We start from the raw sequence: 26098 nt of genomic DNA, 5'->3' as shown, positions 1-26098 counted from the left end.
TCAGACTTTTTCAGATTAAGTTCTTTAAAGGTATTAATAATGTCAGTAGGGTCAATATTTAAGAATTTAAATTTGGAACTGCAAATGCTGACATTATTTTTAAGTAGTATTTCAGCTTCATTAGGGCATGAGTCAATATTAGAAGTTAATTCCAACGGTATATTTGTAAAAAAATGTTCAAATAAATTTACTATTTCTGTTGTAGAGGTAATTTTCCTATCATTAAATATAATTTCATTAATATTTTCTTTAAAATTACTTCTACCAGTTTCCTTGTTTATAACACTCCAGGTTTCCTTTGTTTTGTTAGGAGCATTACTTATTTTGTTTTTAATGAACAAAGATTTTGCATGTAGACATACTTTTTTGAAAATTTTTGAATAATTCCTAACATGGTCTACGAAGCCGCTTTCAAATCGATACTGTTTTTGGGCATATAAATCGTACAAAGTCTTTCTACTTTTGTAGATGCCAACAGTAGCCCATTCATTGAATTTAAAGTTATTATTGCATTTCCGTTTCTTTTGTATAAATGTTTTAGAGTACGCGTCTGAAATGGTAGTAAATAACTTATTATAATGACCATTAGGATCGCTGCCCGTGTAAGTTACTGCGCAAATTTTATTTTCTAAAGAACTTGTAAATTTATTGATTTTATGGGCTGTGATAGGTCTGCACATAATTAATCCATCACGTGTACTACGTTTAGTGGAAAAGGTAACTAATTGACCGCAGTGATCAGAGGGTAATTTACTAAATACATTTTTATTATTTGGTTTTTGTTCACTAAAAACATTATCAATACATTTAGCAGATGTGGCAGTGAAGCGGGTTGGTTCCAAGAAGGCATTATCTAAGTTAAAACATTTAAATAGGTTAAGAAACTGTATTGTCACTGTGGAGCTAACTAATATGTCAATGTTAAAATCACCGCAAACAATTACTTTCTTATTACTTTTTGTAGCTACTATTAGAACTTCCTCCATTACATTCAGGAAATCCATAATACTACTGTTGGGTGGACTATAAATACAAATAACAATGTGTTCCTCAAGCTCGGCACAAGATACCTCAACACAGCGCTCAAGAGAAAGTCTGACTATGTCATGGCGCTCCTTACAGCGATGACCATTTTTAACATATATTACAGAACCGCCTCTGATTGCAGACCCTCTCCTGAAGCAGCTCACCGCATTAAAATTGTTAAGACTGGGCATCAGCTCACCCTCCAAGATCCAATGCTCAGTCAAACACACCATATTAACATCCATTTTTTCATTAAATAGATCAATAATAAGTTCTTTGCCAGGAAGGCCCTGTATATTTTGGTGTACAATTTTTAATTCATTTGTCCTTCCTTTTGTCCTGTGGTTTAGTTTAAACCACATGTAGCATCCACAGAATCATCATTACAAAAATTTAATGATTCTGTAGATTTTGTCAGATTTTGTAAACAATGTAGTTTACCACAATGTAAACTCGTCCATTCTTTTATGTTATTTGCTATCAAAGTAGCAATTCTTTTTTTATAAAGTCGAGAAAGATAAATATTATCTTTAGTCAAAAAACAATTTTTTATGAACAAATTTGTATCAAAAAATACAAACTTGTCATGACGACATGACATATTATGAACAATATTGTTCATCAAATGAATAAATTTATTCTTCTTTGGCGTCTGACAACTTATATAGGGAAAAGCACAAAAAATTATTTTACCTACATTTAAATTATTCAGAGTTCCTAGACCCTGAATAAGGTCTTGTTTACTAATATTTAAACTGTTTCCAACCATTATAACAATTGTAGATGTGTTGCTCAATTGTGTGTTTTTTATACAATTAATAATTTGTGAGTAGTTGGAATTGGGTAGACAATAATTTATTATATTTGATAAATTCTCACTAAACAGTTTACCCATGTTGCGTCCTATGCTGTCTGAAAAAATGACTGTGTTCTGGGGGCTACACATATCAACACCGACACTCTCCGGCATACTATCAGACAAGCCCCCAAGACATGGGGAGGGAACTACGGTACTACTGATACTTGACCCGTTAAATATTCCACAGGTACATAAGTCTCCTGCGGATTTAATCATTTCCTCAATGTAATTAGCATCTTTAATTAATGATTCTGTAGCCATGACATGATCGGAGATTTGTCTGAGAGATTCAGTATTTTTTTCCAACAGATTGGATACATTTTCCTCAAGCTGTGAGATTTGTTCCGTTAAGGTCTTGGTGTCAACACTATATAACTCCTGACTTTCCAGCAATTTACTTTCAGTTAATTCCAAACAAGAACACATATTTGTATATATTTTGATCCCAGATTTTATTATATGGGACAATGTGAATCCTTGTTAAGAGATCTAACCGAGTGTTGTCATAATTCATGTGTAAAATTGCACCATGTGTGCCGACAATAACAACCCAGTTACATGACTCGTGTGGAAAACAAACGAATCCAGTTTCGATAATTGGAGTGGGAATCGATAACGATACGAGAGAATCTTCTTGTCAATCACCGAATACAGGGAAGTCGCGAATGTGAGCAGCATCTAAAGGTGCTGGCACACATCATTTATATTTGATACTTCTATGAAACGTATTTTGTTGTAATAAGCAGTATTAATAAAAAAAAAAGATGTAAAAAAATATTATTTTCTTCTAGTAACTTCCGCGTTATAATGAAGACTTTACTTTCTTCTATAAAATTCTGAGATGAATAGATTTATATTCAACGATATATTACGTACTTTTCACTTCTAAATGTATTCCGTTTTGAGGACCGGTATTAATTTTGACCCCGAAGCAAAGTAAATGGAGCCTTTGTTTATTGGATAAGTCTTGTCTTTGCATTTGTCTATTTTATGAAAATACTACTTGATACAATGAAATAAGTACTTTTAACACTTTTAAACTAGCAAATCACCATGGTCAAAGAGTTACACGCGCTAGTCATGTCTAAGGAACATATTTGGTACCAAAAAATCTTTAACTACAGAAGGAAATAATATAAAGTAAGACTCAATTTAACTTAACGTTCACGTGTGACGTACGCACGAGCCCAGTTGCGTGAATCTTGGTAGTAAGATTTGTGCCGTACCGTTGGTCGCATCTAATTTGTTTAAATTAGCCATACTTTCTTGTCGTAAGGCACTGTTACACTTGCTCAATAAAGGTAAACTTAAAGTAGGTTAAGAGATGGTATTCCCTTAAATTACCAGAATCTCTTATAAATTACATTTTGATTGAATCTTCGTCTTAGGCATTTTAAGACGATGGTGATCACATGGTGCTGACCATTTAAAGTAGGGAAAAATCGCTTAAATGTTTCAATGATTGGTTTTGCGTACAGCCAATAAGTTTGTGAAAATAGCTTTTGGTGATACATTTTAAGTAGGTACCTAGCTAGGTATTGTATGTAAATAATGTTTTTGGTTTGGTGAAAAAAATATATATTTTATGGGCAAGTGTGATAGTGGCTTTAACACTAAACACAATTTCTTTCGAATTTCGTGGCAATCGGGCCATCTGTCTGTCGCGCCCTCGAAGGGTATGATCCGGAATATGTACTTGAGATTCGTATAAATAGGATTCACCACTACTATGTTCAGCAGCAATCGTACCATTTTAGTAGGTATGGATAAAAATGTTTTTCTTTTTAATTTCATATTATCATTTAGTTAAATTTATTGACCAAAGTTGCTTTGCAATGAGATATATTTTATGCAAGTCAGAGAGACCGCCTGTTTTAAACTTGTCATAACTTTCTGAAGAAACCGTCCACAATCTTCGCTGCAGCATTTTCACTTAAAAGTTTCATTTTCATATTTTTTGATAAATGGACAAATTACAATTTTCGTGTCCGCTGAGATGACAGTCAAAATTCTTTTTGTTTTTGTTCAATGACCTTATTTTAGCGCCAATTAAGCTGCATTTTGTTACCGACACCATGTTCTTCACACGCATCTAGGCTACTTGACTCATAACAACAAAAACTCGATGGCGATTATATCATCTCTATTTCTTGTATTACCCAAAACTACTTGATATCATCTTATTTGTTAAATGTTCCCAACATTATTACATTGAGATTTTTTTCGCGCAATAAACATTTTGTGTTTTATAACGCCAACTCTGAGACAATGTAAATATTACATTATTTAGAACAGATACAAGCGCAGATATGATTAGATCGCTTTCGTCCCAAATTGTTGATACCTTATCAGATGAACACAAGGTCGTTTGAGTTGACCAATTTTTCTATAAACTTTAATTGATTAGGCACATCCGTTTTGTGTAATTGTGTCTATAAAATTGACTACAATACTTTTTGTCATTGTTTCTTATCCTTAACATTATGTGAACGCCGTACGCGGATGTTATCGTTTTGATATTACGACTTATGCGTGATGTTAGGCAGTAAATCTCACAAATCATTGATCTAGTAAATAGTTTGATTCTATGTGAGATTTACGACTCGTTTTTATGGAGTGAGAAAGTTTTTGCAATATTTTTTCCGGATTTGAATGAAATGTAGCATGATATATTTGAAATATGCAAACAACACAAGTTTTCTAGTTGTTAGGCAACACAACTTGTGTATTCAACTTATGTGTAAGCAACTACAATCGTAGGTTAAGGTTTGCGAAAATTTGCCGATGAATCCAGATTAAATTAAAATTAAACCCTTCTTTTCTTTTTTTATTTGTAAGTAAGTATATATAGTTCCAATCTATCTCTGTCAACATAATAAGTACGTGCTACAAAATGAAAATTGCAAAATTAAACAGTAATGGATTACTAAGTGAGAGGATAAATATGATTAGGTCTGAAAAGCGGAGGATTTTCCAACCGCCTGCGCCGTCCGTGGTAATCCGTCGGATAGAAATGTAACTATTGTAGATAAACGAACGCCGTAATATCAGTAATCCTCGTCGATATCACGCGATACATAACCGCTGTGTCAGATTATCTATGGATTACAATTTGTTTGTACAATATTATTTTATGATCGGTTAATTGTTTCATAATTGCGTGCCAGTTAAGGGAATCACGACTTCGCTTAATTTATATCGCAGTAGATATTGCCGCTGTAGTGAGAATTTCCCGAAAATGTAGCATTATGTTATGCCCTCGGATTGTCAAAAATGATGCTGCTTATATGAGGCTTATGCTTTATCATTTTTTATATAAGTATGGAATGTAACTGAACAATGTAGGCATTTCGAGTTCATCTCAATAAGAATATATTAGTTAATTATGTAAGTATTAGCATGTATCTTTAGTTAAATATGTTAAACTATATTTATGCACACGCCATACCGCTCCAAAATTCATCTCTCCTCTCATGGGTCTACTGGAAATATTTCTTTTGAATAAGTAGCACCTGTGTAGGTACTAGAATTGCTGTATTAAATGCTCCTGTATATAATTTTGTTTACATAAATAAATATAAATTCATATTTGAAGCTTATTTTCTACGAGTATAAAGGACTTAATTTGTTAATGTCGAGCAGTTTGCTGACGATAAATTACGACAAGCCATGATTGAGAATGTTCATTACAGAATACATTTTATTTTTCCATCTTTCTACATTGGAGTCTAGATAAAATTATCTGATAAATTTTGTGACAAAATAAATATGCGAATGAATCAGTAATTTATTAAAAGAATGTTTGAGAGCTTTGGTGATTGAGTGGTTAACAAACCCAACTCAAATGGTCAGGCTCGTCAAATATGATATATATTCGTCTTTTAATCGAAGAATAGTCTCTGGAATTCTACTGGGATGTGTTAGTTGGTATCGTTGCTTTATCAGCCTGGCCTTGTACTAATTAGTGATGATGTATTTAACTACAACGTGTTACCCCCAGGTGGAGCTAACTATGCACGACGGCACGGTCCGCGATGTCTGTTTCATAGAAGACACCTCAAACAAGACGAGCCTATTGGTCAGTGGGGGTGCCGGAGATTGCAAGATATATGTCACCGACTGCGCCACAGGGAAGACTTTCCAGGTGAGAGATATATTCATTAGTCAGTAAAAAATCCTAGTTCATCCTGCATTACGTTTTGACTGTGCGATATTTTTAGACGAATACTCAGACATGCGAGTTTGAAATCAGTAAGATGTTTGAAGGCGGGCAACTCAGTTAGCTAGTTTTCGGGAATTTACATTTTACTATACCAACGGCGAAAACGTACAATAAAAATAAGCCTATGGGTATAATCTTAAAAGATAACGCCTTTTAAAAATAACAGAATAAACAATTTAAATAGGAATTCTCAATCTCATTTCTTTGAGGAATTGATTTTTATTATTTTTATTAGTAATTAATACATATTGCACAAAATCTTTAGTTGTATAGATTTCATTAGCTAAATGTATATAGGAAAACGTAACTTAATTCTGGGAAAGAACGATTGAACTATAAAAGAGAGAAGGTGAGGAATCGGTGACATTTAATCCTTGTCGAGCTAGTGACTATTTTGTTTTCCATCTATAACTTTTTTATCTCTAGTCTCATCAGAATCAGTTTAATGCCAAATTTCAATACATTAAAACATTAATACATTCAATTTATTTTCCTTTATGATAATATTGACCAAGTTGAGAGCATAATACAAGTTGATGTAAAGTGTTTTGTTCATTACTTTAATGGCCCGCTTAAACTGTACAATTTTACATCGTTATTGTATGAAATATAATTACGATGCACTAAAGACTACCGAAATTGTAAATAAAACATAGTTAAGAGTTAACATTATATAATATAAAGTCAATACATACATACCTAGATAGATCTGTATTAGTTGTTTTGATACTTGTTACAGAACCTTAAATATGTTCAGTTTGCCTTATTTATTTATACTCCTACGATAAACACCAACACTGATAATAATTGACTCTGTCAAAACAATTCTACACATAATATTATGTAATTTTAAAATTAACATTGCATAAACGCTATAATACTAATTTATTGTTGCAGATTCTTGAATACGTTCATTGTTCATTTTGTCCTATTTATTTAATTCGTTAACCATCATTAGGTAGAGATAGTATCGATATATTTGAATCAATGAGTTTACAGTTAGGTAACGACAGTACATAATTGTTCACTTTGCTCTATTTATTTATACTCGTGCGATAAAAGTCAATACTGATAGTCACAGACACTGCCAATAAATGTAGAATGCGTCCACGAGCTAGAAAATTGCCTATTAACGGCGACGCAATACATTTAAGCGCCATCTTTATTTATTATCCTACTACTATTATAAAGGCGAAAGTTTGTATGGATGTATGGATGTTTGTTACTCTTTCACGCAAAAACTACTGAACCGATTACCATGAAATTTGGTATGTAGGTAGCTGAAGACCCAGAATAACACATAGGCTACTTTTTATCCCAGAGTTCCCGCGGGATTGATAGGGTTTCCATGCGGACGAAGTCGCGGGCGGCCTCTAGTACATGTATAAAAGCGCGCCTTTCCGGAGGGCTTGACAAAAACACACATCTTTCAACTTGCCCCGATATCCCTGCGTAGGCACTTTGCTTCATTCACATTCATAATTCTCTTCATGCAAAATCTTCGATTAAGGGTTAACTCTTGACTCTGACATTGTCTTTTCACTAGGACGTCCCCAATTTGATGAAAAAGATTAATGACAATTTAATTTCTTTTACAAGAAAATGAGGCTGATGAAACAATTTGAATGTCACTCAGATTTCAACAATACATTTATTCCTAACTCACTATAAAAAGAAATAAGTAATAAGTCATTTTACACATACTTTATAAAATACAGAAATCAAAACCGAAACTGCCATTATTAATGTAATCAACTTTCCTTTCCCATTTCATGTAATTGCCATCTGCATTTTTCTATTCAAAGCGTCTTTCTGACTAATGGTTTCGCAATAGGCCGAACATCGTCACGCCTGTTATTATATTGTATTAATCTTGATCGTGGTCTTTAAAAAGGTTATTAATTTGAAAGTATAAATATCCCAGAATTTGTTACTAATTCCTTACACTTAATAACACCATGGCAAAAGCATATCTGACCTTTCACGGTTAGACAGCGCTTCAATTTCAAGTATCCAATATTCATGTTGTTATGATAGACTGAAAGACATAAATTTAGCTAGAGCCGATAGGTGTATGTAAGTCGCGTGGTAGTTAAATGGTGACTACTGTACCTCTTTTCGGAACCTTTCCATTATTTGGTATCGTGCTGTATTGAGCTTAATCCGCATCGCCAGAGAAATACACCAAGGATTTCGTGGTGCTCACTTTTTGTCCTATGTCGATGTGTTCTGAAGAGAGCATTCAAAAAGAGAGTAAAACTAAAAGTGGATAAAATATCCATTTTTTCGGCCTTTACTGAGAGGTAAATCTTGAAGCCCTGATGGAAGCCCAGCTTGTATGAAAATATACATAAGTTAAATCGCGGTATCTATGTAGCTCTATGTCAGAGGTTTTAAACTATCCGATGTTGAATTGGGAAAATCAGTGATTATGAGTAATTAAGTAAACTGAACCGCTATCGGGCCAAAGTAAACACAAACAGCGAACATTTCTGTTGCTGTAATATTTGCTTAGTTGCATTTACCAGATTACATTCATTAAACAAATAAGCTGATTAAGAGCGGACCGAATTTATGATGATTTATTATTCAGACTTATGTGTATTTAGATGGTATGGTAACAAACGGGGTAACAGTAATTTAATTTTTCATGTTACATGCATATTCCTTACGGAGTAGACAGCGTCTTTATCACTAGACTTGAAGGCCACATTCGGTTGTATTGCTAAATTATAAAATTAAGATTCATAGATATCGATAGATTGCTAGCCAATCGCCTTACAAGAATACCAAGTTCGTAAGCTCTTCCCTTGATTGATTTTACAACCTGCTTTGTAAGAGAAGAACATCACATTTTCCTTCATACGAGTATCAGAACCAGCATAGAAGCAGTTCTTTTCACTTTCATGAAATGTAAAGGTTAAGTAAGGTAAAATAGGACCACCCAATATCCTCCAGTAGGAATCAACTGAAGGATATCACTTTGCAATAGGTATACAATGTATAATGTATTTGCACTTTGCAACATGCAAAGAAATAACATGTAAATAATACGATAGGAAATTAGCTTTGTTGATAGAAATACCAAAACCAAATATTAATGTGCGCTATCGCTCTTAGTTTCGGCAACAACAGAAGCTCTGGCACTCAATCAATTGGCGGGTACGTGTAAGACCTCGCAAACTATGTCGCACTTTTAGTTCAGTTCGACCGTCCATCACCCGGCGTGCGCCCAGCAATGTAATTAAAAACAGCAATCTACGATGATGAGGAACAAGTTGCGAAGAACAAAGTTTAATCAAGCGAAACTGTTCGAACATTATGCGAAAAATAAAGGAATCCCATTTGGCCAATACGACACACTGACATGCTGAGGAACGGGTTGGAATTTGAAATTATTGCGCGTAATCGAATAATTTAGATTGTAATTGCTCAACTGATAGTACGTTTTCCGTGTTATTTGTTTTTGCGTAAATTTATCGGCAGGTGTTATAAATAGTTTCCAGTAAATAGGTATAGAACGTACGCATAGAACTATGCGTCATTAATATAGTAATGTGAAGGATTTAATCCTTATCTCTTTAATTTTTCTTTTACACTTATATTCTTAATTAAATTCTGCTGTAGCCCAGCAGAATTTAATTAACAACCCGTCAAAGTCTGAATCTCTTCTCCATCATTCATCCAGCTGAACGTGGCGGTCTGGTCTTTTCGAGACTACTGTCTCTGTCTACTATTTCTATCATATTAATATCTACATATGTATCATGTCTACAATTAAATTTATTGTGTTGTAATTGTAATCTCATAATTAATATTAGAACAAACATATGACAATATAGCAAGCAGAATTGAACATCTTGATAACATGTTACAAGTGCTATTGAAATCATTATGAGACAGGCAATCAAAACGTGGCACAGAAGTGCACTATGAATAAATTACTTACACTCGTATTCTATGCGGTCGCGTCTGTCCACCATTATTGTTTTTAATGAAAGGTCTTTTAAAATAGAACAACGTCTTGTTTAAAAAATACGAAGAGTACGAATATTACCTAGATAATTTTTCTCTTTTATATTTCTGACAGATTACGTACCGCAGACGGTGGTTTTTAAATTAAAAGTGTTTGTTTAAGTAATATTTTGAATGTTCTAAAATATTTTTTGTCACCTGCCTGTCCCAGCCTGAAAGAGATAAATGCTTTAGTTAGTTATCAGGGGATTTTCTAATTTTATTCGTGTATTGTAATAGTCATAATGTTCGTTTATCATGTCTGACACAAAACTGGATTTAGATAATTATTCTCTATTTTGGAATTTTGAAAATCGGTAATTTCTGTAAAAATCAGTTATGTGTTGCTGTTTTAATTTATTTGTAAGTATGACAATAAAATGTGAAGTTTCCTATAAAATAGATTATTTCGTCTAGCCGTCTCACGGACCGTAACATAGGTAACAGTTCCGTCGGTAGTTTATGCCCACTATTTTAGTGCTTTCCCGCCACAAAACGGCGATTTATACGGAACCCGATACCCAATCACATCAAACCTCTCATTTCTGTAAAGCGTATAAATACTATAAAATGAAACAGCTGTGAAGATCAAACGACTTTTTTATTATTCACTTTCGCTTCTCAATAGAATATTTTCCTATAACCTCAGACGTAGAACCTCAGTGTTATATTTTAGTGATCGCATTTTTATATAACATGCAAGATTCCGTACAGAATTCAATTAAGCATAAATGATTCTCGACGGTGCACAGCAGTAAAAATTAAATTGCTATTTTATTTGAACGAATTTTATTTGATAGCTTACTCCGCATTCCAACGTAAAACAGCTGAGGTTGAAAACTGGGAACATGTTCCATTGAAGAGACGTAATATGTAGGATTTAACCTAAGATTCACCTTTTTTCCGTAAAAAATACAATTTATTTGTGTTGTTTGCACTTCAAATTTGTGATGATTCTTAGGTGAGCCGTACCCTTTATAGAATAAGATGTCCAAATATCACGCACTTACGATAGAATTAAGATTTGAATGAGGTAATTTATATTAAAATTTCCGAATCCATTTACACTCTCCCAGTGCCGCTTCGCTGGCTTTCTAACAGAAAGTGGAAATATCTATAGAGAAGTGGTATTTCCATATCAACGATTTACATGGAAATGCTTTTCTTACTATACAGCTATACATATTTGATGGATACGATGTTTACTGCTCTTACGAGATTATCCTCTTCTGAAGATAATAAACTAAGGTGTTGGCATACACGCCAAATGTTCGCGTCACGCCTTCGCTTAGCCAATACATGGGCGTAAGTTCCAATGGAGCTATAGTAATGGTGTTACTTTATTTTAAACAAACTGGGGTCGCATTTGTAGGGTCACATTTATATTGGAGGTTATGAGGGCGTATCTAAGACCAAATGTGCCCATATAATACAGATTTTATATTCATTTGTTTTCTTTGAACGTTTTATCTGAAAATGTACTCAGTTTGGTTCCGCAGTCGAACGAAAACGTATCCGGGGAATTTCCGGAAATATAGGTAAATAAAATCATTTATTATGTCCCGGTAATGTCATAACAGGTGACTAAAGGGTAATTTATTAGTGCATCAGAAATTCCCTAAGTCTTGCTTGGAGTCGGGCAGGTAGCAAACCATTAAATGTTTTCAAGCCTTTAGCAAGTATCTGTAACAAATGTTCCTTTGACATCGGTAACACGCGTGTACATATTAGTGGAAGAAATAAAATAACACAAGATTTTCTCTGTATATCACAACAGTCTTATCATTTAGAATGGACAAAGATTACAAAGATTTTAGTAACATACATAATACAGCTGAAAGTGGCTAGATTGTTGGCTCTGACTTACTACCTCGTAAGGAATAACGACGTGATTATTTATATAAATCTGATTTTTTAAAGCCTACAATAAGCTTTTGCTATCAACTAAACCGTGTATACTATATTTTGTACTTTTATTAACTTATTTTCCTTTTATAGGCGCTGAGCGGTCACTCGGGCCACGTATTGTCCCTTTACAACTGGGGCGGCGCCATGTTCGTATCGGGGAGCCAAGACAAGAGCGTGCGATTCTGGGACCTCCGCACGGGAGGGTGCGTCAACATCATATCTCCACCAGCGGGAAATCCTAACAAAGTGAGTAGTTATTCTGTAAATATCTTTTAGTCTCGTACTGTCGTAGTATGAGGGCGCTTTTCCTGTTATGCGTTTTATCGAAGCGTTATAACACTCTCCTGGCTACATGCAGGACAAAGATTTTGCAGTGTCGTGCATGTAGCCAGTTGCAATGCTTCCTCTGTGCGCGCGTCACAGTAAAAACAGCACTGTTGGCATAAAGAACAGCCCGTATCCAGAAAAAACGCACGCGGTTCTCCCGCCCGAAGCTGACCCGCGCGCCGTGTGCTACACGCATGATAGGAAAAACACGTATGAAATAATGGGTATACATAAATACATAAAGCTTACATGCGGATCAAATCCGCACGCGGGTTACAGAACGCATGGCAGGCAAAAGGCTCTAGCTGAGGTGGAGCCATGTTAGTATCCGGGAGTCAAAGACAAGAGTGTGTGATACTAGAGATTAGACCTTCACACGGGGGATTCTTCATCATCATGTCGGCGAGCGGAGCATTCTAATCGGGTTAATCTTTTGACAGAATTTTTTAGTGTAAGTAGTTGCTTATCACGTCGAAGCCAATGGCTAAGAATGCAATCCGGATGATGAGAGAACGAGATAACAATGGACCTTGTCTGTTTTCGAGCATGTTTATTGTAATAGAAGGTTTAACACTATTTTCAGTCTCTTTATGTCTACTTTTTATTATTGTTAAGATGTCATATCTAATTTATTACGTTACTTAATTACAACATAATGAAAGAAACACAATGCAAAGTTTCATTGGAGTTTAAAACTTACCCTTGGTAGATTGCCCAATTAGTGTACATTTTCTCAAACCATTTGTCTATAAAGTGATTCCGCTAATTTCCTAATTAGCTACGTTTAAACGTTCAAATGAGTCTCGTTTTAATGTTACACTTTCTGATTTTTAGTTTGCATTTTCACCTATATGCCTAATTGACAGGGCCACCAAAAAAAAAAAAAAACTAGAATCAAACTCACGCATTTAATATTAACCTGTACGTTTTTACGTCGACTTTATCACATACAACGTCTGTATCTATTTAGCCATGTCTTTTAGCATTTGCTGAATGACAGTGAATACGACAAAGTGTGTACATGTGTGTGGGTGTAATCTCAATCAGGGCGCGACCATGAACGCAAATGTAAGGGAACCCGACTTATTAATAATTCAGAGACCTATCATACAAATTGTTCTTAAAGCGCTTCTATTTTCCTGTGAAGAAAAATATAAGGGAGATACCGAGAGCTATTTATTTTAAAAGAGGCATAAGCGCTTTCAGCTTAACTTTTATAGTTATCATCTGTTTTTGTTTTGTCGTCTTTTTTCTGCTGTATGCTATCTACTGTTGAAATCTTCCTCTCTAGTCGGAGATCCAGAGGACTGCCCTGGCCAAATATGAATAAAGTTAAATACGCCGATTTAACATACGTCTTTTTCTTAAGTTCCGCCACAGAGGAAGCCACACTTTTAAATCTTAAATTGACCATTTGAATATGTGAATTATTATTATTTGCATTAGAGATAAGTCCACTTTTGTACCATTTCTGTCTGTTTTGTGCTGTTTTTTATGTTTTACTCTTATGGTGCAATAAAGAGTTTTATCTATCTATGTGGATTTTGTACATCTAAATCCAGGATTCAAACCCCGGTCAATAATTCTTGATCGGGATCAATTATTTGGCTTATGATCTAAGCTCAATATGTGTGCTTGTCCATACTTATCGCAATATTTTTGTACCAGGGATCGGCCGTAGCGTCCTTAGCCGTGGATCCCAGCGGGCGTCTACTAGTGTGCGGGCACGACGACGGCTCCTGCGCATTGCACGACGTCCGCGGCTCGCGCGCCTTGCAACGCTTCACCCCGCACTCGGGCGATGTCCGCAGTGTACGCTTCTCTCCGGGGGCGTACTATTTGCTCACCGCCGGGTACGATGGCAGGGTGGTGCTCACTGATTTACAAGGTGAGTTGGTTTTTTAATTAAGTTACCGTTTCGTGACATCCTTAAAAGTTCGACGAGGTCAGCCCTGTTCCATTGTTTTTTATTAACCCAAATCAAAACTGTGTGCTACTGATAATATTAAAACTTTATTGCAATTTTGTTAGATTACATTAAAAAGAAAAAACGATATGTTTTTATCGTAATAGCTTTAAAAATAAGCAAAAGGCGGAAATGTCGATACGGACGGTAATCTGTGATTGCTGGGACCATTTAAACCAGTGAACATATCGGAAAGCGATTTACTTTTAAGCTGGGTGCACACTGAGCTTTGATAGGGGAAAAGCAATGTAGCAATTGAAAACTGGCTTGAATGGATTTACATGGAATATTGGCACTGTCTGATTTTTATAAGGCCAACTTTTGAACTAAGAATGTCCAATTTTGTTGACAAATGGTTCGAAGACGAAAAGCATTGGCGTTCAATCGCTTAATGTCGAAACATTATGGCTTGCAACCGTCTGTAGGTGAAATGATTGAGGCAGAACAGTATCGGATTCTCCTTAATCTTAGAGGTATATACTTCAAGTTTTATTTTGAATTAGATTCTTGATATTCGATACTCATTTCCACATTTACCAGATCCTAATATTGAATTTAAAAAAAGAACAATCGCTCGCAACGTTGCCAGTGTGCGCCCAGTCTTAATAACAGTCGTGTAAAGCGCTTTGTGCCCGCCGCAACAGCTCGTAAGTATCGGCAACCGGCGCATTCGGTCACCGCAACCAATGTAGTTTAAGTTGTAGGAGGTTCGTTGGCCACTATACGTACTGGTAATAAAGGTCTGATGCCCGCGAATTTGTACCCGAATCATATCTACTATTCAATGATATATGATATATTTGATCATGTTTAAGTTGCCCATGAAGATTAAGGATAAAATGGTAAAAGAAACATGCACGTTCAAGATGTTCAAGGTGTTTAGTTAGTAGTTAGTCGACATCCATGGGAAAGATATGGAGTGGTCTTCTTCTAAACTTATCGGTACTTTTGGCGTCAGCAACAGAATATTCAAATAATCGTATAGATTCAATAAAATAAAAAGACAATATGAATGTTAAAAAAAAATATAGCACTTTTGTCCAAATCCTTGCTTTTTGCAAATAGTAGTGGTTTCGTCCGGTTATGATATAAGTTACGAATGCAACTGTATATTAATCTGACAAATCGATTTCGTCGCACGCCAACAATTTCTTTGTTAATCACCAGTATACCGGGGGTGTACTGCTTTTTACGCACCATTTATCATTACATCGCAACAGCGGACGAAGGCGTAATATGTTCGCAGCCGCAACGCATTCAGTTAAATTTCAAACACTTAGCGTAACACAATGTAAGGAGCATACCTTTGCGTGTGGCAACACTGAGCGGTCCAATGGGCGCGTTCAGTGCAGTTGCAAACAGAAATGCGGTGTAATTAGCGATGTTAATGCATAACCGAACAAAGAGACCGGCCCTATTGTATTCACAGGAAACGCAAGACCATGTACACAGCTATATGATTTGTCGCAACACTCACTGGTCGATATGCAGAACGGTTTCCTGTAGAGTGTATTGTATAACCACTCGAGTATTTTTGTGGACGTCAAAACCGGTAAGAGGAAAATATAGGCTAAAGTAACTCTTTTCTCACATCCGCTCGCGTGAATCTTGAAAGTTTCCTCTTACGCTGTGTAGTTTCAGCCGTGCTATGTCTGTCGGTCAATAACATAACTTACCTATATTTATCGAAGATAAACACCAGCAATAAACCTTAGGTTTAGCGTTTGAGTTGCGGACGTGGTATTCTCGATGATATTGCTCTGTGTAATAACTAGAAATCTTGTCAATTCTTTGTTTGTGGGCCAGAGGATTCGAAACAACTCAAATACAATAAAGAACATACTCAGATGACGAAGAGACTTGTTGAATATTACTACAGTCATGAAGATTTAAGAGTATATCGTACGATCATAGTCCCGCTCTTAGTGAGTGCGTGCTTGCGTTTCCATTTGTATATCTTGACGACGTCGCGTCGACTAGTAATGCAATAAAATTGTATTACTTCTACAACTACGTTGCATTTTCCATTGCTATCTGTCTGCATCTCCTTATTGGCCTTGTCACGCTACGGAATTATTAATTCTACTCTGCGTAATATGTAGACATGTTCCTAGGGTACGCGTTAGTTGCAATAGCTGTTATTACTTGTTGTGTTTGTTTTTCTTGACTCCGACGAGCACTGCAATAAGTAGTTACCGTAGTGTATAAATAGTATAAACGTCAAAACAACCATGTCAATTTGAGCGTTCCCTAGTTAAATTCTCATTTGTTACATTTAGGGGGGGGGGGGGGGATCCGCTTTGGGTATATTAATTCAGAAATCTACTCGCGTGATCGTATTAAAGTTTGGTAGCATTATTATAGTACATTCAACAGAAATAGTTACACAAATAAGTTTAATTTGCAATCTACCACAAAACACATGAATTGAGTGTTAAGCTACTTTTCCTGTTGACTGTACGTACCCTTACATTTCCCCGCGTTTCTCATTTTGTAATCACTGTTTTCGTGACATTCCTCATTTAGACGTGTAACTGCCAAGTGGTGAGGTAAATATCCTTTCACACTTTTGAATGAATACTTCGTTCCATAAACCACCGAACGAATAAGCAATTAGTAGGCCTTCTTTCCGATTTTGTAATTAGAAAGTAAATTTGAATATGTAAATAGTGTCAATTATTCATAAATATCGCGTATCGGCATAAACTGTTGAGTTATGGAGGCTTTTTAATTAGTTTGGGTTATATTTAACCAATAGAAAATATGTGGCGATTTGTATATTTTACATACTAAATCATATGTCATACCGGCCGCGCCCTCCAATCTATCAGAGACTTTCCATTTGTAGCCATTTTTGCATGAGGAAGCTATTTTTATATCGACATTAGCACGTGAATGATCACATCAAAATATTTGAATGTCATCTTTTATTTACGCAATCTGAATTTACTGATGAATCGATCGGGGCACAGTGACGGTTCCTCAAGTGCCTCTGAATGTGAAGGTTCCGGTTTCGATCTCCGGTCTGTTCATGATAAAGAAATTTGCTGATTAGCCTTCCTAATAATTAGGTACACATAAAGAACATTTACCGACAGATCGTTTTTAATTACATACTTTTGCACTTTTCATCAAATAAAATAACTTTGATGAGTAATGCGGATTATGTATTGTTTATCTCTATTAAGTTTTTCTTGTTTTAATTACCTATTTAGAAATGTCTTTAAAAAAAGAACATTAATGACTTCAAACAGTATTAACTACTAACACGTTTACACTTTTGCCGACAGGTGATCTCACATGCGCTCTCCCCAGCGTGCCGGTCGCCCGCCACCCGGACAAAGTGATATCCGCCCGGTGGCACCCGGACGACTTCTCCTTCCTGTCCACGTCCGCCGACAAGACCGCCGTACTCTGGACGATACCACCCGTTTAGCCGGCGCGAGGTACAGCCCGGTTATACACGTACCGCACTACGTTCGAAATTTGAAAATTGGAATTGAAGTCACTACGTTAAAATTCGAATTCTCAAATTTCGAACTATTTTATAGTAATAATGTCATTCCTTATGTATGAGCTAGGGTATTTATACACGTACGTACCAATGACGGTGTTTAGATTGATACGAAATTTATAATGAAAATTTTAACGAGCAGATTAGCTAGATTTAAATTTGATTTGATTTACACAATATTTTTTTTCTATCTTTCATAGCTCTATGCGTTGGCTATACAACCGAAGAAATGAAGTAGCAACTTTGTTGAAATGAGATAAAAATTTTAACAAACACATAAGTAGTTCTTAGTTTATTGTTTTACTTTTATCCGACTATCAATTATGAAATATTATGTGTAAAATTTTTGCTTTTTATATTTTGACGTGATCTATTTATTGACATTAAATAGGAACTGTGAGTTCTAGAATTTGCTATTAAGTCACGACTTTTCGACAGGAAAATCCAGAATACTTGCTAGTAACGTTGAGGAACAATGCCTTTGTAATAAATTAATGTAACATTTCTGACACATAATCATATTTGTTCTTAGCTATCAAATGTAGTTCAATATTCTGCCCACGGCTTAACGTGTTGAGTACGGTCCATAGAAACTCCATTGTGTAGGGGATTGTTCTATAAAATGAAGTGGAATGTCAATATAACGCTATTTAGTCACCTGCAGGTATGTGTGTAACCAGCTTTTGATTGGGTGTGACGACGATTGACAACTATTCCGTTAGGATTGTGGTATTGTGATAACAAATAGAATTCTTTGACATGCATAATCTCTGGTTATTGACCCATTTTTTTGAGAGTTTTAAAAAACGGGTCAAGTGTGACTTCAACTTGCATAAGTAGCTTTCGTAGTACTTATTTATGGCAAACAGTCTACGCAATCATTGTTAAAAATCTCCAAATTTATTAATTTACTTATTTTTGGATGTTTTTTCTATACTTTCTGTTATAGTTCTGTAAAAAAATTAAAATTGAATCACTAGCATTATTAAGTTATATTTTTATTTCGCAATTTCAAGAAAATGCATAGTCTCAATATCCAATTAAATTTATTCGCATGGGTTTTCTGATTAATTAATGAAATTTTTACAGTAAAACAATACAAGTCTGATTATCCTTTTAAAGGATACGCACGTAACCGTATGCATGTTTGTGTATAATAAGATAAAGGTGCTCAACCTACGTGGGTTACCTACAATGTGGTTGGTAGTTTGATGTGGGTTCCGCTTATGCTGAATCACGTTCACGAGATAAAATCTGGAAAGGGTCAAGTCGTCAATCGTCGTCGTTCCAAGCTTGGGGCGTATATATTTTTATACTTAATGAAAATTAATATACGTAATGTATAATAGATAACGACGCTAATATATGACATAAATTTTTGCCTTTATTTTTAAAATATTAAAATTATAAATACGAAAAAAATATATTATTGTAACAGAGTGACACTTGTAACGAGTATCGCTTTCGTTGTGATATTTTAAAAGGTGATTGAAAAAAAGTCTAATTTTCCAATGCGCAAGTGCATGTCACAAAATAAATGTAAACCTCTTGTAAATAATATTTAATGTGATGGTAAATGATGTTATTTATATTATATATATTTCTTCGTCGTGTATATTTCAAAATACAATAATACATATATTATCGTATTATGTATTAATATACTTCTTTTATTTTCTATTCTCGTCGTTGTCAATATGAATTAAGTTAACCCATATTCACACTGCTAGGAAATTCTGAATCCTCCGAACGTTGCCCCATTTAGTATTGGAAACCATTAATTGGCTTTATATTGGTGGTCAACGCGTGTCACAATCAATTAACGTTTGACAAAGCTTAATGACTGCTAAAATCTAGCCTAGCTTATACCGCGGCCTCGCTACCTTGGAAATTTGCAAACATCTTTTCTAAGCGTGTGCCTAAGTTATTTAAGTATTTGTATGAAACATTTCAGTATATCCCAATTAATGTGTCAGTTGATTAGTGCGTAGATGAGTAATACTAATATCAAATAAAAACAGCCGATACAGTATTTTTCCGCCTAAAAGGCAATTCTGAGTGACGGCTTTAATTTATTTTTGGATGTTTATTTGTGTAAGGGGCTTTTATTAATAACTAAAACATATTTATACTTTGTTCTGATTTTTAAATTATTTTAATTGTTTGATTTAGGTTGCTCCCATCCTTGGTAGAACTATGACAACGTTCAAAAAGTGGGAATCGTTCAATATTACATGTCAAAATAGAAATGTCGCCAGCACAAACCTGTTTATACATATTATAGGTATACTCTCAGTATGTGATAGCATTAATGCATATAGAGTATCATTCCGAGTTTCAATTAATTTCTACCATCGATATATTGAATTGAAATCTAATAGTACTCGAATTAATGGTGCATATCCCAATAATCTAGAAATGTAATGATACGTCTACGGTTTAGCCTTAGCCCAAAATAGCATAAGGTAGGTACATAGTTGCTTCATGAATGTGGAATCAGCTTAGCGACTAAATTCAGAAATAGAAGTATAGAAGTTTGGAAAAAACAGATGTCCCTTAAAATTTTCATGTTTAGAGCTAAAATAGTCCCATTTTTCCCCTCCGGGAAAGAGGCGTGAGTTTATGTATGTATGTATGTATAGTCCCATTTCATATTTGTTATATCGTATGTGAAACTTACATATTGTGTCTAAAATGTCATTAAATTTATTCTATTACTTTACGTAAGCATATGAATATTGACTTTTTAAATTCTGCGACCATGTGTATGTACAGCTTTAAGTGTAATGATGCTTGTTCTAAAATTGGCATTGTTAGTGACGAAGTACGACTGATTTAATATCATGAAGTGATTAATATAAGAAATATCAGTTAGTGTGTTTTGTCTCAAATATCAAATATGATGCGTATTGCAATTTACAGCGTATTGTTATCCGTTCAGATTATTTGTCTAGTAAATTAAAAAAATATAGAACCAAATTTTAAAGTTTTTGAATGTAAATACATATATTTTATCTAGAGAGCTGTCTGCTAAAGTTCACATAATAAGATATCAAACGCTTTTCCGTTAAGATTTTACTTTTCAAGGACATTGTTTTCATAAGATTAAATTTCGAACGATCCCGTATTTGCCTTTCCCATGAGAATTATGAGGTGTTTGGATGCACGTAGTGTGTCGGTCGTGCAATCATCATCACTTAGTAATGGAATGTTATCGGTTTTTATCAGTCTTAGTTGTGGTTTAGCGAACGGCTTACATTATGTAAGCGATTTTCATTGAATGTTTGGTGTCGTCTCGATGTATGTCACTAGTTCTAACAGTAATGTTTAAAGCCTAATTTAGATTCATTTGAATGGAATATCTAAATGTCATTTAACTTTTAATATTTAATTGATGTCATATAAGTTAAGGCAAAATTTTTTCTATTCCTACTAAATGTGCTTGTTTATATTCATAGCAGAGAGGGTCGAGTTTTGTAGCTTTGACGCTTGAAACTTCAAAGATAAAATCCATCCATAATTGAAAGCAATAAATATGTATGACACGTAAAAGCACGCTCCATTTCTCATGATACGAACAAAATTTAGGCTCTTCTTGCAAAGGCGAGAGCCCATCTTTATTTATAGACATTTGAATGCGCCTTGTATAATATATGTAGTTAGCGCCATTCAAATTTGTGATTTTGGGCTTATTTATTTATGTATGCAAAATACATCATTGCTTCTGCTTGCTAGAGTTAAGCCCACCAGTGCTGTAAGTAATTAAAATGTCTACCTTAAATCCAAATCAGTCGGCAGGTTTGGGTAATACAATTATAATAATGTGTAATCTCAAAGATTACAACATAAAGTAATAATAATATTAATGTAATTGTAATGCAATTGTTACGATTTTGCACAAATACAATAATTAAAGTAAAATTTGCCGCATAGACTGTCAAATAAGTACTTACATTAAGTGGTATTTGACACTTTGTGTTATTATATTTGTGCCCGATCGCTTTGCACACATGTTTAAAATATATTAAAATTATGGCATATATTTTATGTATTAATAAGATATTTTATGCGGGAGGTTATCGTAATTTAACATTTCATATGCAGCATCCGTTGAACGTAATCATTAAAGACTTAAAACAATAACGAGATCTTTGTTAAACCGAATTTCGTTAACAATGTATTCATTTATTATTTAAGAATATAACCACATTATTTACGAATCTGTGTTTTATTTAACATCTAATTATTTTGAAATATTCCGGGGTTTCATTCCCATACAAACTTTGGTAAAATAAATTCCAGTCATTTAATTCACGAAGCTTGACAAGTATACTTGTCTAAGATTATAATCTTCTTTCTTTATTTTATTTGTTACCGATGTGATGGAAAGAAAATGAATGATTTGACTTGTCTTGTCAAAGTTCGTCAAAACAGGGTAGGTCATCCTACCACGTGCCAACGTACAGTGGCACACATAGAAACTACCACAGGGATCGATAAGTAACCTAAGTGGGATACGTTTTATCTGTACAATACTGTGAAGTAATAATACGCTTTCCAAAACTGACCTACCTACCTATACATTTTCAATGCTGAATTAGTGCCATCTATAAATTTTCATAAAAAATATGGATTTAAAGCAGCTTTGGGAATATACACCACGTTTTTTTTCTTACGGTCTAGACCGAGCAAATAGTCACAGACTGGAAGGTCAAGTTTAGCTGGATGATTTAAGATTTGGACATAGTGGCAGGAATATATGTATTGTCAGAACAGTGACAGGGTTTTACTATATGCTCATAGCCCACGACAGTTAATGGAAAAAGCCGTGATAAAAATGTATCTTAAGAATAAATAGCCACTGTGCTCATGGGACAACTGAAGGAAACCTACGATAAATGACACGTGTAAATATTTACTTATAAAGTTAATATTATTTTGTTCTCTCATTTAGTAGACATAATATTGCAGCAGCTGAAGATTTTGTAACATTTCACATTATATATAAATTCAGTTCAGAAACGAAAATTGTGTTTAATTAGAAGCAGTGCGAGGTGGACAAGCCTTGGAGCAAGTTAATTGGTAATGGAATAAAAATCTCAAAATTGATGAATAATATATTGGATTGTACAGCAAAACAAGTTTAACATCGATATTACATTTTCGTATTTAGATATTACGAGTATTTGCATTATGTTTTTTTTAATAACAACATGTATCTACGTATATTATTTATGTTTTAATAGTTTTAGCACTGCATAGGTGTAGAATTTTGTACAAATATTTATTTCGGCATTAAACGAAGATAACAATATATTTTATAAGAAATAGTAACAAATTATTATTAATATTATAAATATTGTAGTACCTACCTATTTAAAAAATATATTTAATACCATAAAAACAAATTTACAAAAAGAATATACACTTATAATACAGTTTTAATAGTGAGGATAACGTTAATATATACAGTATCATCTAATCAAAGTTAAAAATACCATAAGCATCTTAAGATTAAATACAAAAAAAAATAAATCTTTACATACCTACACTAAATAACAAGTCATTTTGAATCAACCCAAATTCAGTGGTAATCCTACCTAAAATATTTACGTAATACTTCTGTGCCTCAAATTAATTATTGGCCACTACGTTCTGTACACTACTATCTATAAACTTCTTTAAAAACCATATTATGCAAAATTTTAGTTTTATAGCAGCATCTACCTAGGATATTCAGGCATAGCAGGAAAACATATTTTTACTCAGTAACAAACGAAAATATAACAAATCAAATACCTTTGTGAATAATATATAAACCGAGCTGGTTCACTTAATAGGCTACCATGATATCAGCCGTTCCAGAAAATTCATTAATTTATTGCCGTCCCTGCTCCCGGCTATTTTGAATCCAATTCAAATTTTCTGAGAATAGTCAATTGTTCTGTTATTGTTTGTGAACCTTAGCGCCAGTCAAACAAACCAGAAAAGCGTTCATTTCACAGGTAACTTGTATTATTATATTTTGCCCGTAATTATTTCACAGAAATTAACATAAAATTATCGAAGTAAATACAAAATTCCATTACTTGGAACATTTCAATTTTGCAAGATACGCCAAAAATAAGCTAAGCTACTATTTCATGCAGCTCCTTTTAAGTTTAAGCGTTGTTTCTAAGAAATAATCTTGGAAAATTTAATTATAATGACACCGAATGGAATTAATTTCATATCAACCTTTGTGAAACTCAGTGTGGATACATTCAGGGCGTATTTTGCTGACGACAGCCACCCACTAATTACAGATCAGGCAAAATTGACTGTCACGGCTCGTGGAAAAAGCTTTCTGATTAATTACTGCCATGGCGCCAAAGTTTCAGGCTCGGGATTCCCGTTAAGTAAACAGCGATAAAGTAACTTTTAATATTCATAATTTATAGTCCGTTTATATCTGCGATATATACCTCAAAACGTTACCTCATATTTTAATAGGTACTATTTCTTTCGGATATGCTTCGGGAGTTTTATAAACTTAACCTATGCGACAAACGCTAATTTCATAAGTTGAAACGGCTTTCGAGGGTTCATGTTTTATTGAATATCCATTTGCTTAGATTACACTATCATATATGGGGTATTTGTAATTATGAAACATTCAGTATATTATATTAACAGTATATATCATTAAATATTTTTGAAACAGTACTATGTACTATCTAATCTAACATACACATTTATATATTTTCAGGTAATGCAATTTATTTTAAATAGACAACATATGCAAATAGGACTACTGTCTGTCTTTTAACAAATTTTGAGTGATATTGTCAAGACACTTTGATACAATAGATTTTTCAAAAAGTAGGCAGGTTTACAATCTATAATAATTATAGAATTAGTATTCATATTATAATTCTGTAAATCTATTACAAACATTGATATATGGTTTAAAAGTCTTACCACTAATAATATTTTTTTTTTATTTGAATCGTACTTTTACCAAAAATCGGGAAATACTTATTCATCTATTGCACATTTGTAAGTATTAGATATAGATAATTTTATGTTTTAACACAAACATCTATCTCAACTATTTCTTGTCTATGATAAATAAAAGAGTTGTACTTTTATAAGTGAAAGTATAAAAGCCGAATGATTTTAGGATGATATACATTTATGAAATTCTGCGTTATCAGTATTCTCATACGTCTCAATCTCTAATAGAAGTGCAAACGCGTTTTTAAAAAATACAAAATACCGTATTGGCACCAAATTTTAGCATTTCCAAAATTTTAATAAATAATATTTGATATTGGTTATTATAAGTTAAACCATAGATCGTGTTTTTCTTATTAATTACTAATCTTCAATCAATTTCCATGCCGTATGTTCGATCACTCTGATATTATACAAAATATACACCTAATGAATAGATTTATACAAACTTGACTAGCTTCTCTTACCCTGTTCCCTTCGACCGCCTTTTAAAGTTGCCGATCTTTAAAATATCTACATACTTTTCTAAATACAATCTTTTTTTTTAAACCTTTATACATTTATAACATAAAGTATTGTAAATAGTTCATAAATAATTTACACAGTTAGAACATTAATTTAACAGTGCCAAAGTATTATATTATATATATCTGTATAAGTAGGCAAAGGTATAATAAGGTTTAAAACAGGCAATATGGAAAATCAGACAAGTAAAGAGTTTTTGCGGTGAGGGTTCTGTATGTTATGCCCCTTACGTATATAAAAACAAAAATATGCCTGATTTAATGCCTTTAGCTAATGCTAAAGGCATTAAATCAAGCATATTTTTAATAATCAGGCACAGACCTGTAATGCTCTTGTTAATCAAACAATAAGATTACCAGCTGTCCGAAAACGCAGAGGTCGACCCATAGGGCATGGTTAGATCATGTTCTTTGGGTCGACCTCTGCGTTTTCGGATAGTAGTACAGTAGTAGGACTTAAGAAAAAAAAGAACAATATCTAAATAAACATTGTTATGTACTCGTACATGAAAAATAAATATATTTCTTAGAAATCGTGTATCATTAACTACTTTTTGATAAGTATATCAATTGCCGCAAAAGGCTTGCCTCAGCTTTGGTGGCTGTTTATTTTTGGTGGGTATACTGCCTCTAGCTAGCGGTAGAATATTTAGTTGGTTTGACTTGCCACTTGTGGCAGAATAGCCTTATTTGTTATTCTGCCTATAGCGGCAGAATAATACTATTTTTTATCTAACCACAA

General features: G+C 33.9%; 1 protein-coding gene across 2 annotated transcripts in view; it reads left to right on the top strand.

Annotated features, from left to right (window-relative positions):
* LOC106133975 (WD repeat-containing protein 47) overlaps positions 1 to 21310 on the top strand; it is a 58651-nt gene extending 37341 nt beyond the window's left edge. For both annotated transcript variants that reach the window (XM_013333900.2, XM_013333901.2), the window contains 4 exons: positions 5886 to 6029; positions 12120 to 12275; positions 14025 to 14244; positions 17613 to 21310. In XM_013333900.2, the coding sequence (XP_013189354.1) occupies positions 5886 to 6029; positions 12120 to 12275; positions 14025 to 14244; positions 17613 to 17758 (666 nt within the window). In that variant the 3' untranslated portion in view covers positions 17759 to 21310. The remainder of the gene's footprint in view (positions 1 to 5885; positions 6030 to 12119; positions 12276 to 14024; positions 14245 to 17612) is intronic.
* Positions 21311 to 26098: the final 4788 nt, after the last annotated feature.

Source organism: Amyelois transitella, chromosome Z, assembly GCF_032362555.1.
Source record: "Amyelois transitella isolate CPQ chromosome Z, ilAmyTran1.1, whole genome shotgun sequence".
NCBI lineage: Eukaryota > Metazoa > Arthropoda > Insecta > Lepidoptera > Pyralidae > Amyelois > Amyelois transitella.
This window is presented reverse-complemented; position numbering and strand designations above follow the sequence as displayed.